At 47.9% G+C, this 17,970-nt stretch overlaps 2 protein-coding genes across 12 annotated transcripts in view; one reads left to right on the top strand and one right to left on the bottom strand.

Annotated features, from left to right (window-relative positions):
• Positions 1–55: 55 nt before the first annotated feature.
• On the bottom strand, positions 56–1,388 carry LOC118263110 (apoptosis regulatory protein Siva). The gene is made up of 4 exons (XM_035574900.2): positions 1,108–1,388; positions 543–700; positions 308–456; positions 56–213 (listed from the first exon to the last, which is right to left on the bottom strand). The coding sequence occupies exons 1-4, from the start codon at positions 1,214–1,216 to the stop codon at positions 174–176; spliced, it is 456 nt and encodes a 151-aa protein (XP_035430793.1). The 5' UTR covers positions 1,217–1,388; the 3' UTR covers positions 56–173.
• Positions 1,389–1,680: 292 nt separating this feature from the next.
• The window catches only part of LOC118262578 (uncharacterized), a 26,681-nt gene continuing 10,391 nt past the window's right edge, over positions 1,681–17,970 (top strand). The window contains exons 1-25 of one of the 11 annotated variants that reach the window (XM_050697534.1): positions 1,682–2,078; positions 2,394–5,200; positions 5,275–5,534; positions 5,749–5,799; positions 6,558–6,674; positions 6,754–6,927; positions 7,010–7,103; positions 7,418–7,492; positions 7,765–7,864; positions 7,933–8,086; positions 8,239–8,372; positions 8,524–8,719; positions 8,963–9,058; positions 9,341–9,510; positions 9,856–9,961; positions 10,111–10,409; positions 10,496–10,783; positions 10,993–11,040; positions 11,264–11,623; positions 13,903–13,974; positions 14,045–14,227; positions 15,272–15,389; positions 15,866–15,946; positions 16,033–16,175; positions 16,733–16,764. In XM_050697534.1, coding sequence (XP_050553491.1) covers positions 1,995–2,078; positions 2,394–5,200; positions 5,275–5,534; positions 5,749–5,799; positions 6,558–6,674; positions 6,754–6,927; positions 7,010–7,103; positions 7,418–7,492; positions 7,765–7,864; positions 7,933–8,086; positions 8,239–8,372; positions 8,524–8,719; positions 8,963–9,058; positions 9,341–9,510; positions 9,856–9,961; positions 10,111–10,409; positions 10,496–10,783; positions 10,993–11,040; positions 11,264–11,623; positions 13,903–13,974; positions 14,045–14,227; positions 15,272–15,389; positions 15,866–15,946; positions 16,033–16,175; positions 16,733–16,762 — 6,240 coding nt within the window. In that variant the 5' untranslated portion in view covers positions 1,682–1,994 and the 3' untranslated portion in view covers positions 16,763–16,764. Of the gene's footprint in view, positions 2,079–2,393; positions 5,201–5,274; positions 5,535–5,748; positions 5,800–6,557; positions 6,675–6,753; positions 6,928–7,009; positions 7,104–7,417; positions 7,493–7,764; positions 7,865–7,932; positions 8,087–8,238; positions 8,373–8,523; positions 8,720–8,962; positions 9,059–9,340; positions 9,511–9,855; positions 9,962–10,110; positions 10,410–10,495; positions 10,784–10,992; positions 11,041–11,263; positions 11,624–12,853; positions 13,579–13,902; positions 13,975–14,044; positions 14,228–15,271; positions 15,390–15,863; positions 15,947–16,032; positions 16,176–16,732; positions 16,765–17,970 lie in introns of those variants that run through there. The other 10 variants (XM_050697531.1, XM_050697530.1, XM_050697533.1 and 7 more) reach the window with 10 other exon arrangements.

The raw sequence follows: 17,970 nt of genomic DNA, 5'->3' as shown, positions 1-17,970 counted from the left end.
AGTGAACATTGAAATTGTAAGTTATGGGGGTGTTATACTAAACATCAGTGAAGCATTCTGTAATATTAACTTGTTTTATTGTCTTCTATAAATTAGGGAAACTTTTCTTATTACAATTATACTTAGCTTACAATAAATTATCTAATTATAACATTCAGCTTACTGATATCGGGCTAACTGTAACAAGACACACATATTTCGGCACCCTCCAATCTGGAAAAGTGCAAAATAATAATATTAATATTGCACATAGATGTTTTTAATTATGTTACAATTTGGGGCATGATCCATTGATCCCAATACATACCCAATCATGATGCAATGTACGCAATGAGAGCGCTCACAGTGCACACAGATATGCTGGCAGCCACAACACAAGCTCACCTCACAGTACGCACACTGAGATTCCACAGTACAACCACAGGCACATTGTTTTAATTGTAACTTATTGTCTACCTGCAATAATGAATAAGTACTTTCAATCAGTAACAGTCACATTAACATCATGACCTCCAATAAAGAATATATTATTGTCAGTTTACCATTTTGCCGGAATGTAGGAGAGTGCCATCTTTGCCAATGAACAATTGTTTCATTTTGTCTTGTTTATCTGTGGTAGTCAAAGCGGCGTGCTCAGAATGTGTAACTTCTTGAGGACAACATTTTTTGGCACCCTTGAATAATAGTAGTAAGGTTTTTTCTAAGGAAAGAACAATTAACTTAAATAGACTGACAGGATTTTATTGAAATATATAGTAAAGCAGAAGTTTGTTTTCAACACACTTATTAATGGCTTTTATTTTTAAACTAGCTTTGCTTGCGTTCCCATGGGATAACAGTAGCCTAGGTGTTATTCTAGACCATGATCTACTCCTGTTCCAAATTTCATCCGTATCTCTTCAGTAGTTTTGACGTGATTAAGTAACAAACATACCTACCCCCAAAAATTCGTATTTTAAATATTTTAAAGACGAGCTACAGTATAGCGTGTAATAAATGCGACATATTCACATGAAGCACAGTGACTTCGTCATATTATATGCCAGTATGCCTCGTTTCTTATTTTCGTAATCGTATTGAGAACATAAGTAGATGGGGGGTACATACCATAAACTTGTTTCAGTCGATCGTGATTATTATTGAACTGCTTCATGCCTATATGAACTTTACTTTGTGGTACAAAGTCTTCGACAAATGGATTTGTTCGCTTTGCCATATCCTAAATATGAATTATCTGGATCTGATTCACAGTAATAAATAATTAAATAGCAGATAAACACAAATTAAACTATAGGTATTATACAAAACAAACCGATTTACGAAGAAAAACCAAGTTGACACTTTAAAAGTTTAAATTGACAGTGACAGACCAATTTATTTTTATGGTGTCTGGCCACAGAATAATAACGCTGGCGTCCGACCTAACGTCCGATCATCCGAGTTTCTAATACAATGTTGTCGAATATACTGCCAGTATCGAGTCGAGTGGTACAATATATCTATTGATTACTTTAGTTATCTATTCACTGTATAGTGTAAACCAACTGTTTATTGTTGTGGAAAAGCTCTTAATCATTTTGATCCTGCTCGATTATGACATATTCTATTAAGGCACAGTTGCAGACAAACCTTGATATTAATATATTACTTGTCAACACCTTTTGAGAAACGTCAAACTTTAATTCTGGAAAGAATGGCTACACTGCCAACAGGGCACCTTCGATCGATGGGCTGCTGTCAACAAAACCTTTATAAAATATTTATTAAATAAATCCTTTATAAGACGCAGTCATTCCTCTACGACAAGTTTAGCTCTGTCTATGTACATGTCACAATATTGTGCATCAGTGAAGTGTACAACATCTGGAGCGATAGTGAAAGTGAATTGCATAGTTTGATTCATTTCCATGATAGTGACGGGGCTGTCGGACACAGCTGTAGCATATGTGAGCGGAGCTCTTGCGAATGTTATGTAAGCGCTGGTAGCGCGCGGCATGTCTTGGATGAAGCGGCCACAGGGTGGCACGGCACCGCCGCCGGGCCCCGAGCGACAGTCCTACGCCGCACCCCAGGTACAGGTGAGCCGACGAGGTTATAAATCGCCAGACGTAAACAATGACGTGGACCAACTGCGCCGATGTGTCCGTATTGTCATATGATTTATATAAAAACATCCAACTTTACGACAAATTATCAATTTTTCTTTCCTTATCATGTTATTATAGTAAATAATTTGAAATGTATGCAACAAACAATGTCAGGTAGTCAATTTGCTAAGCACTAATTGATATGATTGGCCAATTTTGTTTGTGGCATTTGCCAATGTGAAAGTAAGCAATATAAATATGATTACTTTTAACTTATTTAATTAACATAAAACCATGTCATTGCAGGCATTTGGGAACCAACAGAACATGTACCCAAATTATCAAGCAGGTACAGGTGCAGGCAATGTTCAACCACAGCAGTTCTGGCAGATGCCACCCCAACAACAAGGCCAGTATGGTCAGCAGTTTGGACAAGTGTACCAACAACAAGACTATCCTACCAATGCTAACCAGTTTTATCAGCAACCAGCTCCAAACCAGTTCAACCAGAACTACACCAGTCAGGGTTTCAATAATGCTCAAACCCAAAGTTACCAACAAAATTATTACCCCACTGAAGGAGCCACACAACACAACTTTCAACAAAATAAGCCCAATGCTGACAGTTGGGAGGACAACTGGGACTGGGGATGGGAGGAATCAGCAAAACAAGCTCAGAAAGCAAACCAGAATGCAGGCCAGCAACTTGCGCCTCCTCAACAGGCAGCCTTCAATAATGCTAATGTTATAGAAGAGAGTTTTGCTTCAACTGATAGCTGGAATTGGTCTATGGATGAAAAGAAAGAGTCAAAGGAGCCTGTGTCTGTACCTCACAACAATGAAAATAAAGAACCCCTCCCTCTTCCCTCAAAGCCTGTAGCAAGTAGTAACTCTGAGGCTGAAACAGTAAATAACATGCCTCCCGCTCATACTGAGGAAGTTCGGAGCTTGAATGATAAGGAGGTGGTAAGGGAGCGTCTGCCTAATCTGGCTTTAGGTAAACGCTTTCATTTAGACAATTTAACTCCGCAATGGTCCATAGAATCCCAAATGTCCCAAGAATCAAGTGATGGACCTCACACTCATTCTGAAGGAACTTATAGGAGTGATAATCAGTCTAGGAACTCGAGTAAGAGTAGTCCAGGGTTGAATACAGACAACTCTAATTTTAATTATTCTCAAGTTGGTTTTGATGAAAGTTTCCCTCAGAACAATGAATGGTCAAGACCAACAGATGAACCACCTACTGACCATGTTCAAAGTAACAGCAGACGGGAAAGTCACGATGATCTATCAGGGTCTCTGCAAGAACTAAATTTGAACAACCATAAAAAACCATCAACAGATACATCACACCAGAGCCATCATGATGACGCTAGAAGCAGTCATGATTTTAGTTCAACAACACAACCCCCCCCTGCTGTGTCTCCACTTAGTTTTCCAAGTCCTGTTGCATCCAATGTGGTTCCACCTGTTATGGTTACCAACATGCCTCCCCCACCACCAGTTTCATCTACATCTACACCTTCAAGTGCATCTTCCTCTGCTGCATTACCAGCTGCTTCCTCTTCCTCAGCAATACCTCCACCAAATTTCCCACCACCTACTTCAAGTCAAAATCCCTTCAAAATGAATGCAGGTCCATTCTCTCACAAAACGATAGCTAAAGTGTCGACTAGTGCTGCAAGTGCACCGGCATTCCCAGCACCTAGTGCGACTCTGGCATCTCCTGCAGTAGTTAGCAAAGTGTCTCAGCACAACAGAGTGTCACAGGGGTTCGAAGCAAACCTCGAAACTACACCAGATAATTCAGAACGACCAGACCAGCCCCAAATATCAGCGTTTCGACCATTGCCTGTCTCGCAACCGGTACCCGATAATATGGAGATAGCCCCACAGAATGATAGAAACGAATATCTACAAACAGCACATTTGTCAAGCAGTGACTATGGAGAAAATACCGACTTTAGTAGAGGCCCACCTCCTCCTGGGTTACGGCGGATGGTAGTAGGTCAACAAGAATCTGAATATAATCAAAATTTGAATATTTCCGGAGATGAACCGCCACCTGGCTTGGCTAGAATGGTGCCAGGTCAACAGACCGAGTCTGTAAATGCATACAATCAGGCAGGAGAAAATTATTTAGACCGTCATATTGACGGACAGCCAACTGAAAATAGCGCTCGTCCTTACCGCCAGGCTGACGGTCAACAAACGCCAGACAGTTACACACAGGCGCCTCCTGCCAGGGCTGCAGAGAGGCGACCTATTGGGCTGGATAGGATGGTGCCAGGCGAACCAAGCAATGATGAGTACCCGCAATATCCGACTTCCAACTATGCTGGCACGAACGAACAGCGCGTGGTCACGGGTCTGGACCACGACTTCTCTATGCCGACTGACGCTGGGCCCCCAGATGTCAGAGAACAAAATGTCGACGGTTCTGATTACACCGAACAGAGTTCCAGGAACCCGCCGAGAAACATAATAGGTGCCAGGGAGTCCAGTAACGACGCCTCTCCAGATTTCAGCGCGCCGCCGGATGATAATCAGCGGGAAGTCACGATGGAGGGCGAAAACCTGCAAGATTTGAGCATAATTTCTTCAACAGAACTGACGTACTCACGAGAACAGGTGTTGGACGGCGCTGATATTACACTCGCAGATATCGCTACTGACAGAAAGACTGATTTATCAGATTCTATAGACCACCCCACCACAAGTTCTAGGCGCCAATCTCTAAATAGAGTTAACACTTCGGGAGAAGACTCCGAGAGAGATAGAGCATTCAAATCTTCGCCGAGAAGAGACAGAGACAAACATAAGTCGACCAGAGATAGAGATTCGAAGCGGGACAGAGACCGCGATCGAGAGAGAGAGAGGGATCGAGACCGAGAACGTGACAAAGACGGCAGGTACTCTCGCGGCGACCGGAAGTATGAGCCTGAGAGGAGATCTGGCAGGGAGGAGCGTCGGGAGCGCGACGCCTACCCGCGCGAGCGACGCGACCGTGACCGCGACAGCCCGGACGCGCGCCGCCACCGCCGCACGCGCGCGCCGCGCTACGAGACCGAGGACACGGACTACTACAGCGACCGGGAGAGAGATCGAAGGTCAGCAGCGAACTACTAGTGTGCGGTACAGCATGTCCGCGGCTGCAGACTAACTGTTTCATTTATGTTTGCAGGCGCCATCGCGAGGGCTCGTACACCTCTTCCAAACCGCCCCGTCCTGAAGACAAGGAGCGGCGGTACGTCGAGGAGCGAGACCGCAACAAACGGTACCACACGATAGAACGAGACAGACGATATGACGACGATCGCGAAAGGCGCGAGCGGCGGCGCGGCGACCGCTACCGCGACCGCTACGAGCGCGCCTACCGCGACATCGACCCCTCGCGCAAGCACGGCAACCTGCGCGCGCAGCGCGACGAGGACGCCAGGAGAGGTCAGTCACGCTCCTTACTTGTCCACTAGTACGTAGGGTCCGTTACGCTTTCTGTATTTTTAAATAGTATGAAGTAATATTGTCATATATATAACTATGTATTTTATATTTATATTTAAGTTATTTATTTATCTATATCATTATAAAATATGTGTTTATCATCCTTGCAATGTTCAACTAACCGACTGACGGTTACACTATATTTATTTTGCAGTTGTGACATTCTCGAGCGATGCAAAAACTAAAGATAGTTGTTTGGGACAAGGTACAAACACGGCTCTCGTGTTACAGTGACTTGTGCAGGGTGCACACTGCCGGGGTGTCGGATACACACGCAGTGCGCAGCCGCGAGCTCACTATGCATGTCTTACGTTTCATGGAACCGATAACACATCTCGGCCGCTTTAATACTTGACTACACTGATTCATTTTGCTAATATCAGCGATTCGTTTCTATGGTCGACTCACTACCACAGACATAAGTGTTAATTAACTTTAGGTAACTGGACATACATGTGACATATTATGTATATTGAGTGAAGCTTATTAACATGTACTTATAGTTTGTTTTCGTTTACGCTTGAACATTGACTCGTCGTTGTTATCCCTTCATTAATATTAAAGACTGCACGGCACACAAACAGTGAACATGTCCGCTCCACTACAGATACAGCGCCACTGTTTATCTCTGGGCCAGATACCAGTTACGTTCGTATCTCCGCGCATACCTCACTACCCGAATCTTATCTCTTTAATACGCTAGGTACGCTCTCTCGAGCGATACGGAATAAACTTTGATTTGATACCGCACTTACCAGACCAGTCTCCACCTACATGTCCTTTTAACGAAAAAATAAAGAAACATTTGCATGTTGATGCGTCCAAGATGCTGGGATATTTACTAGCAGCCTGGCCACAAGCTACGTGAGACAGGTGTTTGACATATTACACGAGGTGTAACAGCGTAGTATCGAGTAGTGGGGAGCGGAGCGTGGCCGGTAGTAGCTCAGCATGGTGTTGCAGGCGAGCTGTCGGCGACGTCGCGGCCGGAGTCGCGCGAGGCGCCCGCCACGGACGACGACTCGCACGAGGCGCGCCGCCGCGCCCGCGCGCGCCGCACCGCCGAGCCCTTCTATGACGGTGCGTTGCAGCTCCTGTCACTCCGCGCCTAGCGCTTCACACTCGGAGACAAGTTTTAATGAGGTGAACTAAACCGCAGAGTACGGCAGCGGTATGGGCGGCGGGTACGCGGACCCGTACCTGGTGCAGCGGCAGCAGTACCAGTACTACGAGCACCTGCGGCTCACCAACCCGGCCGCCTACATGCAGGTGTACAAGCAGCTCATGGCGGGCCACGCGCCGCCCGTGCCGCCCTACTTCACCCCGATCACAGGTACGAATTGTATTACCGAATCGTTTAGCATTGTGCTGTAGACTGTACGTGTCATTTAACGGTGGGTGTGATGTCCGCACAGAGCTGGGCGGCGCGGCGTACGAGGAGCGGCGCGAGGACCGCGGCAGCGTGCACTCCGGCCGCTCCAGCGCCACCGGCCTCAAGGGGAACGACACGTGAGTACACGCACGCCTCTGGGACTGCCATACAGCCCACAGACTACATGTACGGGGTCCCACGACACTCCGCATTCTTATATAGTGGCACGATACGTACACATATCCAGCTGCAGCTTCAGCACTTGCGGTGTACATTTTTATTTCGTTGAGCATCGGTCGTGGGCCGCTTCCTTAAAATTGGCGAGGTTTAAACTTAGCTTTAAAAAAATATTAGTATACATTACGCCACCTATATGTGGCAAGGTAGTTATAGTTTTAGTGTGGAGGGTCCCCTCCACGCAAACACCGTGTCTCAGTCGCGTGTCGCGTAGGTACTACGGCCGACTGGCGGCGGGCGGCGCCGGCTCGCTGCGGGCCGCCTCGCTGCGCACCGACCTCTCCGACAGGTACTCCAGTCCTCCAGTACTCCAGTTGAGTACTCTAGTATGCCAGTACACTAGTACATAGTCTCACTCTGTCGCTAGGCACTGCTTCCATCCACATGTCGCCATCGATTCGATGCGACGACTCACATTTTGCACCTCACCTGACATCTTGTTGGTCTGACATCGTACGAGCTCGTTACGCGACTTGTATTTTTGTGTATTGTGTAATAATAAGTAGTCAGTAATAGAATGTACATCGATACGTATATTGCTATAGCAGAATTGTATCGCAGGGACCTGAACACGGACATGTCGCTTAACCTGCACCTGGAGGAGTCGACCGTGCGCTCCGAGAGGATGACTCCGTTCCGGTACTCCACGGCGCACACCAAGGTAAGTAGGCAGTAGTGCGGCGCGCGGCGCGGGCGGTGGTACATGTGTAACGTGTAACGTGCGTGCAGGGCAGCGTGGCGTCCCGCGACGTGGTGGTGGTGGCGGCGGGGTACCCGGCGGACGGCGCGCCGGGGCCCGTGCGCGTGCTGTCGCTGGCGGCGGCGCTGCAGCGCCTGCCCGACGCGGCCGAGCTGGCGGCCTACCCCGGCCCGCTGGTCAAAGGTAACACATTTTGCTCGTTCGCTCCCTTCTTCCGTCCCTTCAACCTTAAACCCAGCCCCCGACTGGTCTCCTTACCTTCATCCCACGCCCACACTATGGCAGACGAGTGTAAACGAGCCGTCAAGAATTTTCAAATATATTGGCCGTCGCAGGCACAACGCACAAGAAGAGTGTGATCGAGTACTGCAAGTTGCGCGCGCGCAGCGCGGCCCACGAGGGTGCGCGTGACGTCACGGGCTACGTGCTGCTGTGGGAGCTGCTGGCGCTGATGCTGCGCCAGAACGGGGTGAGTGCGGCCGGCGGCCTACACTGGCATTCATTTCAAATCGCCTGTTAAAACATTCATTGAAATAAATCGGCTTCGAGTGCGGTATCTGCTGACCGTCTGGCGGGCCGCGAGCTCAGTGGGGGCCGCACTGACAGCGCGCTGTTCGTAGGTGGTGGTAGGCTCGGACATAGCGGAGCTGCTGATGAATAACACCCGCGAGTACCCGGACTCGGCGGCGGCCAGCAGGCGCGGCTCCGGGGCCGAGCCCCGCGAGCCTCGGCCCGAGCCCTGCGAGCCTCAACCGGAGCCCCGCGACGAGGACAGCTACGCGCCCGACCAGCCCGCGCCCTCACTTGACGACTTGAGTGAGTATCCGACACCTCCAGCAGTGTACAAATAATAAATTACATTTGTGACTCATTTTAATGATATCTAAATGTTTTTAACTGTCAAGTATAAAATGTGCTATATGTAGCAACTTTATGTTTTAGTATTATATAAGCTTAAATCTTTGTAATCAGTAGACAATAATATTTTGGTACTGACAAGTGTTGGTTTAATTATAATAATAAGTATCCACACAAAATAAGTGTACGGTGGATGTATAGCGCTGCGTGTTGCAGGCCGGGCCGCGGCGGACGCGGGCGCCGCGCTGGACCGGCTGCGGGAGCTGCTCATATACGGGAACCGGCAGGAGGCACTCGGTACGTCAGATACACGGACACTTTCATACATACTAAAACATCCATAAAATGGCCGACAACGTGCCTTAGTATCTTTGTTAGTATTATTGAATCTGTGTGTAATAATGCTCATGTTTCCTACTAGTCAAATTCAATACTTTTTTCGAAACGTGAAAAACGATATTTTCTATGAACTTTGTATGAAATACTCTATTATGACGTCAAATAGCAGATTTATTTCTAGAAATTTGGCTGGAAAAAGACTAAAATTAATTTAATTTAAATTAATTTTGGTGTGGACAGAGTGGGCCATGCGCAGCGGGCAGTGGGCGCACGCGCTGGCGCTGGGCGGCGTGCTGGGGCGGCGCGCGCGCGGGCTCGTGGCGGCGCGCTGGCTGGCCGCGCTGCCCGCCGCCGACCCGCTGCACTCGCTGCACGCCGCGCTCAACGTCGCGCCCGTGCCCGCCGCCACCGTAACTACACATACTACACATACACCACAACTAAACCTGTCGCATATTCATAGCTAACTAGATTAGCTAATATGATAGTATCCTAAATTATTATGTAACGTCCGTCTGGTACATTATTTTAAAACATTGCACACGTATTTTTTCTTTTCTTACAATATTCAATACTTTCGACGATACATTGCTTTGAAATATCGTGTGACGTCACGATTACGACACGATAGGATTGCGTGACGTAACGACCTACCTCTCCTAAACTTAACTTAGTTTCATCAAGTACCGTATGTAACCTTATATGACAAAGTAAAATAATACACAAAAGTCCAGCAGCGTGTGGTTGTGTTGCAGTGCGTGTCGGAGGCGCGCTGGGGCGACTGGCGGCCGCACGCCGCCATCTTGCTGGCCAACCCGTCCGCGCGCCCGGACCACGACCGCCGCACTCTGCTGCAGTTCGGTACGTCTCCTGTTCAACATTCTGCTCGTTTCATATTAAAATTACTTTTCACAATGTGTCATGTTTGAAAAGATTTACTGTTGGTGATCGATTCTCGAGTCGCAGTTCTCGATTCGCCTGTACGTTTATTGGTGACGGTGCGTGTGTAGGAGACAGCCTGGCGTCGCGCGGGCTGCTGTACTCGGCGCAGTTCTGCTACCTCGCGGCCGGCGAGCAGCTGGCGCGCCACCCGCTGGCGCCGCTGGCGGGCCCCGGCGGCCCCGCGGGCGCCCCACTGGCGGGCTCCGGCGGCCCCGCGGGCGCCCCGCCGCGCCTGTCGCTGCTGCTGGGCGAGCCGCGCGCGCCCACGCTGGCCCAGTTCGCGCACAACAAGGCTCTGTTCGCCACCGAGATCTACGAGTACGCCATGTCGCTGAACCAGGACGACTTCGTCCTCGCCGAGTTCCAGGTGAGCGCTCGCCGCAGTCCGCGGGACGGGGCGGGCGGGCACGACGTGCTGACGACTCAAATGGTAACGTGTGGTCCGTGCGGCAGGCGTACAAGCTGGTGCTGGGCGTGCGGCTGGCGGACGTGGGGCTGTACGAGCGCGCGCTGGCCTACAGCGCGGCGGCGGCGCGCGGCCTGCAGCGGGCGCCGGCGCCGCACAGCCGCGCGCTGCTGCGGGCGCTGGCGGCGCTGGCCGAGCGCCTGCAGCACCACGACCCGGCGCTGCTGGAGCCGGCGCCCGAGGACGGCGACAGCGCGGAGGCGTCCCCGCGCCACCTGCGCCACTGGCTGGACGACGTGCGCCAGGCCGCCGACGCCGCGGACATAGCGCTGCCGGTGAGGGCCGCTCCGACATTTTCCTACGTTGCACTTTATATTCTCGCACACGCTCCTTACATTTTTTTTTTTCTAATAATGAGCTGTAGTTTGACACATAATAAAATTGTTGATTCACTACAAATATTAGATCGTAGCGAGCATGAGCTTCGTGGCATGATGTAACATTAGATGTCCCGGTGTGTGTGTAACGCTGTGTGTGTGTGCAGTGGGCGGGCGCGGCGCAGGCGCAGACCGCCGCGGGCCCCTGGCCACAGGTACGTGTAGCTACACGCACTACTATACTACACTTACACTTTTAATTGCTTTCTCGCAGTAATTGTAACAAGTAATCGAGCTCCATATTGTACGTAAGTAATGCAAGGTTAGAAACTATATAATGATAGATGACATCGTTCTTTTAATAATACATAATATAATGTTGAGATAAACAATTGTCCGTATGTCTCGTTATACTGTACGCTTCCGTTGTGGTGGCAGGGCACGCAGTACCCGCAGCCGACGCCGTACTCCGTGCCGACCGAGGAGACTCCCGACTACGCGACGCAATACTACGCGCAGCAACAACACCTCGACCAACAGCAACAGCTCGGCCAGCAGCAACAACAGCTCGGCCAGCAACAACAACAGCTCGGTCAACAACAACAACAACAGCAGCCCGGCCAGCAACAACAGCTCGAGCTGCAGCAGGAGCCGCTGCAGCAGCAGCCGGCAGTGGAGGAGCCGGCGCAGTACGCGCAGTATGAGGACTGGGGCCACGCCGCCGAGCCGGGGCCCTACGCCGAGCCCGGGCCCTACGCCGACCCCTACTGGCAGCCCGACTCCTACTCCTACGGAGAGGTGAGTCTCCGAACTTTACGCTCGACCTCCGACATTCACCTGAGATCTCATCTAAGGTCGCCCCTCACCGATTGAATAACCTGGTGAAATGGTTCGAACGACAACGCGCGTGTTGTGTAGGAATAAATAATATAATATAAAATATACCTATACATATAAAATAAATACTGTAAAGGGCCATCACCGACATCTCATCCGGGTGGCTAAATGATGTGGTATTGCAATTCCCATTCAGTTTGGGTCACAATCACAGCATTTTAGAAGAGTTTATTTGTTTGAACGTGCTACTCTCAAAAACTACTGGTTCGAAATAGATAATCTTTATATATATAATTCTTCTGTAAGTGTGTATGTCACTGAACTTCTCTTAAACGACTGGACCGATTTTGATGAAATTTTTTGTGTGTGTTCAAGGGGATCTGAGAATGGTTTAGATTCACAATTTTGTCCGCTGGACAATGTTTTTTCAATAAATTTTTAATTTATTAGTAGTTGTTCATTTTGGAATGCTTTACATTGGATCCGACAATTTTTCAAAATAAATACGTGTAGACAGGACAACGTCTGTCAGGTCCGCTTGTTATTTTATAAAGTATTAGCTACTCGCGTGCAGTTTCAACCGTTGCTCGGTTCCTATTAATCGTAGCATGTTTTATAGAATTATAACCTTCCTCGATATACATATAGACTATTCAATACAAAAGGAATTATTGAATTCGAATCAGTAGTTCCGGAGATTAGGGTGTTCAAAGGAACCCTTTAGCTTTATATAGGGTGACTGGTAATTAGTGAAGGATATTTGAACACGTGATTGTACTTATAATTACAAACAATTATCCCAAAGAATTTATCGCCGTTAATTTATATAATCATAAATACAATCACGTGTTTAAATATCCGTCACTAATTACCAGTCACCCTATATATTAGTAAAATAATGTTCAACTGGTTGTCAGCTCTATGAAGGGCGACCTTAGGTTACATATTGTATGCTTTACAATAGCTCGTGGCAAGTAAACGTATAATTGGTAATTTGTCAAGTTCAGTACTGAATCAATTACAATTAAGATTGAGATAATATCACTAAACACGAGAGACAAGTAGAGTCGGTATGATCGCTACGAGTGAAGCACAAGGTCGCGGAGTGTCGACGCACGTGTCGATAGTATAAGCCGAGTACCGAGCGGCGCCGGCCGGCCGCCATACTAACTTTGTGGCGCGGGTCTGCAGCCTGGCCGCGGCCCGCGCCGGCGCCGCGCCCCCGCCGCGCCGCCCGCGCCGCGCACCGCGCTGCGCCCCGCCGCGCCCCCGCGCCCCGCCGCGCCCCCGCGCCCCCACGCTGGCAGCCGCCCGCTAGTGTTCGGCGGCACGTACCCCATCGACGAGCCCACGGGCCCGCGCGCCGCGGCGCGCCCCGCGCTGCCGGGGCCCGTGGGGCCCGCGGGCCCGGCGGGGGCGGCGCACCGGCGCCGGCTGCGGGAGACCATCGAGCGCAGCCTGGACCGGTTCGAAGCCATCCTGGCGCGGCGCCGCGACACCTTCGCCATAGACGAGCCCATGGGGCCCGGCGAGCCGCCGCCCGAGGCCATGCCGCGCGACCCGGACGCCAAGTACTACGTGGCGGGGCCCAAGACCTACGATATAGACGAGCCGGTCCCCTACCTCTAGGCCGCCGCCACCATGTCCACACCTGCAATCTCACTATGCTGTGATATTTGTTGATCTTAGAATGCTATGTAACTGCGATGTTCCTTTAACAACGCCTATGTTACTCACTAAAACGTATTATTTGATCCGTCTCACGTATATTTTATTTATTATTTACTTTATATTGCTTTATATATTATATTTTTGTTAAGTTTAACTCGTGTTATTGTTATTAATCCATTAAGATACGTGTTGTATGTAATCAATTTGTAGTCAACGTTTACAAGCAATTAAATATTGAGTAAGAACATGTTGTGTTTTCCATCCCCAACTCGAGCACGATCGGTGGGCATGTTTGACAGCACGCCCCCCCCCCCCCCCCAGGTACAGCAGGAGCATAGACTGGCTCGCGTGAGGCGGTACTCGGCTTATGTAAGACTGTGCACTCGTGGCTACCTTGTGTCTGACGGTAGTGGTACATCTACTAGCTCTACGTTCGTAGGCCGAGGGACGACGTACGATGTTCATTCGTCGCCTTCAGAACTCTATTTGTACAGGTATCAACGATGTAACCTATTGTCCGACTTTCACTGTCCGTGTGTCCGTGTGTATAACGTGGCGTTGTGTGGCAGGGCGAGGCGCCGCAGATCTCGATGCCGGGCTCGCGCCGCGCCGACTCGCTCGCCGCGCCCGCGCATGCGCACGTGAGTACACCGCCTGTTCCATAAACATGCTTCCCCTCGAAGTACCCCGCTAACGTGCCCGCCCCGGCAGGACGAGGAGCCCGACGCGGAGCCTCCGAAGGCTCCGAGCAACAAGAAGCAGGAGGACAAGCCCAAGGCGGAGGGCGCCAAGGACGGCAAGGCCAGCAAGGGCGGCTGGCTGGGCGGCATCCTCACCAAGCTGTCGCTGCGGCCGCCCAACCAGATGATCCTGCCCGACGACAAGAACCCCACCGTGAGTGCCGCGCGCCCCGCGCCCACCCTGCTCTAGCGCCGACTCGTGCCTATCGATACTTGTCCACGTTTCGAGTTTGTTCACATTCAGAAAAACATAGTAATAAAAGTTGAGGCGTAGATGTCGAAATATGTATCATACAAAATACTTGTGTTACTGTCGGTATGTATAAACATAGTAATTATTGTGCCTTTAGCTGAATATTTTTGACATGAAAACGGCACTGTTTGTAGAAGTTTCTACGTAAATATGTATTGTATTTTATTATAATTCCCTTTATTTATTTCTATAACACGTACAACATCGGTCGAGATCATGTCGAGTCGAGAGTCATCGAGTCGTATATATGTATATTTTTATAATAACTAAGTAAACTAAAAATAACGGTTTACTCACGTAAATATATCAAAAAAAGCTCTATTAGTTTTGAGACACAGAGGGGCTCATCCTCATGAGCAGCGTGTGCGGACTGTAACACTGGCTCACTTGTAACACTGCAACGCTCCAACGCATGCACCCACCAGTACGCTGCGCGACGTCACCGCGTCCGCGCTCGCTGCTCATGAGGAAGATTCCCTCGTGACTCGAAACTAGGAGCTTCTCGGATTATTTAGGTGAGTAAACCGTTATTTATAGTTAAATCGTATATATATAATTATTTGCATAATATATCGGTACCTATTGCTTATATTTATTGTTCCGTATGTAGAGCAGTGTGTCCACTGCGCGCTCGATGTATTCGTCCACACTGCTCGTCTCGTGTTGTATTCTATTCTCATTCATGTAGGTTGTGCAGGTATGTCTATCTCATCTACTGTATGTATTTATATGTATGTATTCAATAAAGCTATTCCTCGCGCTGAGTTGTTTATTATATGACACGGATGTAGCGGTTAGACAAAGGAGTCGAGCCAGGTTCATGTGGCACTGGGCTCCAGTGCGCCATCATTGACTGGCAAGCGGTGAGTCGCAACTCGTGGTGACAGTGTGTATGTAAACATGCCTAGTACATAGATGTGAGTACATAGACGTGCGTGTTGGCAGATCGTGTGGGACGCGGAGACCAAGCGCTGGCGCAACCTGGACGGGGACAGCGCCGACAGCGCGCCGCCGCCGCCGCCGCCGCGGGACCTGCCGCCCGCCATGCAGTCAGTACCCACGACCGTCTTTTTATACTCGACGTCTTTTATGCAGAACGTAGCTGTACAATCGTATAATCATATGTTCTATATCAAATTCAAAGATTAAAGTCCACCAGCAGCTATAACAGCACACGTTGTCAGCTCCTGCGACTCTGGTTGCAACCACCAGTTTGTATCACAGCAGCATTTGTGAGGAAACTGTGAGCTCGTCATTATACAGCGTGTCCAGTCAATTGTACGCTTTCAAAGTTATACTAATATTCGGAAACATTGACAAATCACTACCTACCTCGACACACATCTTTTGGCATATCTCTGTGAAAAATGCTTTTGTATGTATTATAAATTATTCGTAAATAATTACTCTACTATTCAGTAGATCAAGTACGTTAGGTAGGCATTAATCCCTGCTTTCACTCCTCGCAAAATGTCGTACTATTTACTGGACGCCCTGTACGTATAGCCACCATATAAAGAGGTAACTCGTTTTCCAGGAGCACGTCCCCTCCTCCGCCGTCCGCCGGCGCTCCGCCCTCCGCGCCCGTCTCTAACATATTCAAAATGCAGAAAGGAAGACGTGAGTACTTTCTACCATATTATACGAAATATGTTATTGTATAGTTTTTACAATAGAATAATGGTTGGGCCTTTGGTCGTGTGCAGACATCAAGAAGTCGTACGTGGACGTGCTGAACCCCGGCGGCGCAGGCCCCGGGCCGGGCCCCGCGCCGGCCCCCGCCGTGCTGGGCCCCAGCGTGCCGCTGCAGCCGCCGCCCAGCTACTTCGTGCCCGCGCCACTGCCGCAGGTACCGCTCACTCGACATATATACGAGCTCCGTGTATGCGCCACGATATGCCAATATTTTCAATTAATTGGTAACGAATATAACATCACTATTTGCGTAGCGTCCAATAGAAGAATATGCATGTCCGACAAACCCTCGTTGTATTACAAATAATGTATGATATTTATCAGCGGAATCGTTTAACATAGCCTAACACCGACCTATGGGAGCTAGAAGTAGAACGTCCGGAAGCGGTCCAAGTGATGATCCCCCCCTCCCCCACCCCATCATACTCGGAGACTCCTCCCCCGTCCCCTATCCCCGACGTGGATCCAGACGAGGTACATGCATTATTGTAAACAGTCGAGGCAATAGATTATTGGGTCCTTATCATCGCTGTACATACTACTACATGGCACCTACATTGTGTGAATTCGTCAAGTTGTATTTTTCTATTTTGTATGTATTGTATTGTTTGTGGTTAAAGTTGTATTATTCTCTTACTGTACTGTATCCGGTACAGTATTAAGTAGTCATGATATCGTACTAATGTAAGTCCCTGTCACACATGCTGCCAGGAAGCGGAAGCCCTGCCCAACGGCCATTAACCGTAAGCCAGTAGTGTAACGCCTTATTGCGTACTAGTAGCGTAGATGTCTGCGTCCTGCATGGTGCTGAAATATTTTGAGATACAACTGTTGTTTCTGTTCCTAGTATGCGAGACAGTTTTAGCGACTGGCGTAATTTATAATAGGGAATATGCAGACAATTTTTTTATTTTTTAAATTCAATTTTCACTTCATTTTGATGTAAAAAAAAATAAACCATAGCTGTAAGAGTAGTAATTACTTTTTTATAAAATTTTAAAAATAGTGGTTTAATTTGACGAGTTCAAACGCTCCTATTTCTCGCGCGCTTGAGGCGTGACGTCATAGGGCACACCTGTCATTGTATTGTTTACATCATAGATTATACACTTATACGGGAATAGATACGCAACTCTAGGATTCAAAAATAAGTTTCTAGACCTTGAGCACCAGGTGGCGTGGCTGTCGTTTAGTACCAATAAAATACGCCAGAGGGCTACTACTTTTTGTTGCTTTTTAACTTATTTATTTAATCTTGAATAATACTACATTGACTGGAATTTATATTCTAACTATAAATTAGAGTTAGATAATTTATTTCAATCAATGTAGTATTATCAAGTAATTTTATATTATACTGGTAATATTTTTTAATAAAACAACGTAATTGATTTAATTATTTATTGGTTTCTTTTTAAAGTAATCATAAGCTTGCTGTTTGACATGGTCATTCTTATCGAATGTCATTATTTTGCCCTTTAAAATTCTGTTTACCCCAGTACACCAACTGTGTATAATCAACTTGATTGCAAGATTGTTAATAAATTCAATCAACAACTCTTTGTGTTTTATACAGGTTATTATATTATAATCACATGCACAATTAATCATAAACTTTATTTTCTTATATAATACATTTGATTCTGGGCAATCACGTAAGCATGCTACAATCAAATGATAAATATCTGCCATTAAATTGTGAAAATTATCGCTGGGATGAAATAATGATTTTTTTTGTATTTCATAATTGAAAGATTGCATATCAACTTCTGATCTACATAAATCACGCATGCAAGTCTTACACGTCCTGAAAATGTTAGTTTTAATTTTTTTTATTATGTACCCCGCTACATACTTTTTGATTCATTATAAATCAATGAATCATTTATTTTAATTTCATTCATAACTATTAATAGTGCATCAATATCACATGCAAAATCATTATTATC

The sequence above is a fragment of the Spodoptera frugiperda genome, chromosome 12 (genome assembly GCF_023101765.2).
Source record: "Spodoptera frugiperda isolate SF20-4 chromosome 12, AGI-APGP_CSIRO_Sfru_2.0, whole genome shotgun sequence".
NCBI classification, from domain to species: domain Eukaryota; kingdom Metazoa; phylum Arthropoda; class Insecta; order Lepidoptera; family Noctuidae; genus Spodoptera; species Spodoptera frugiperda.
The sequence above is the reverse complement of the archived record's forward strand: the minus strand, read 5'-3'. Positions and strand labels throughout refer to the sequence as shown.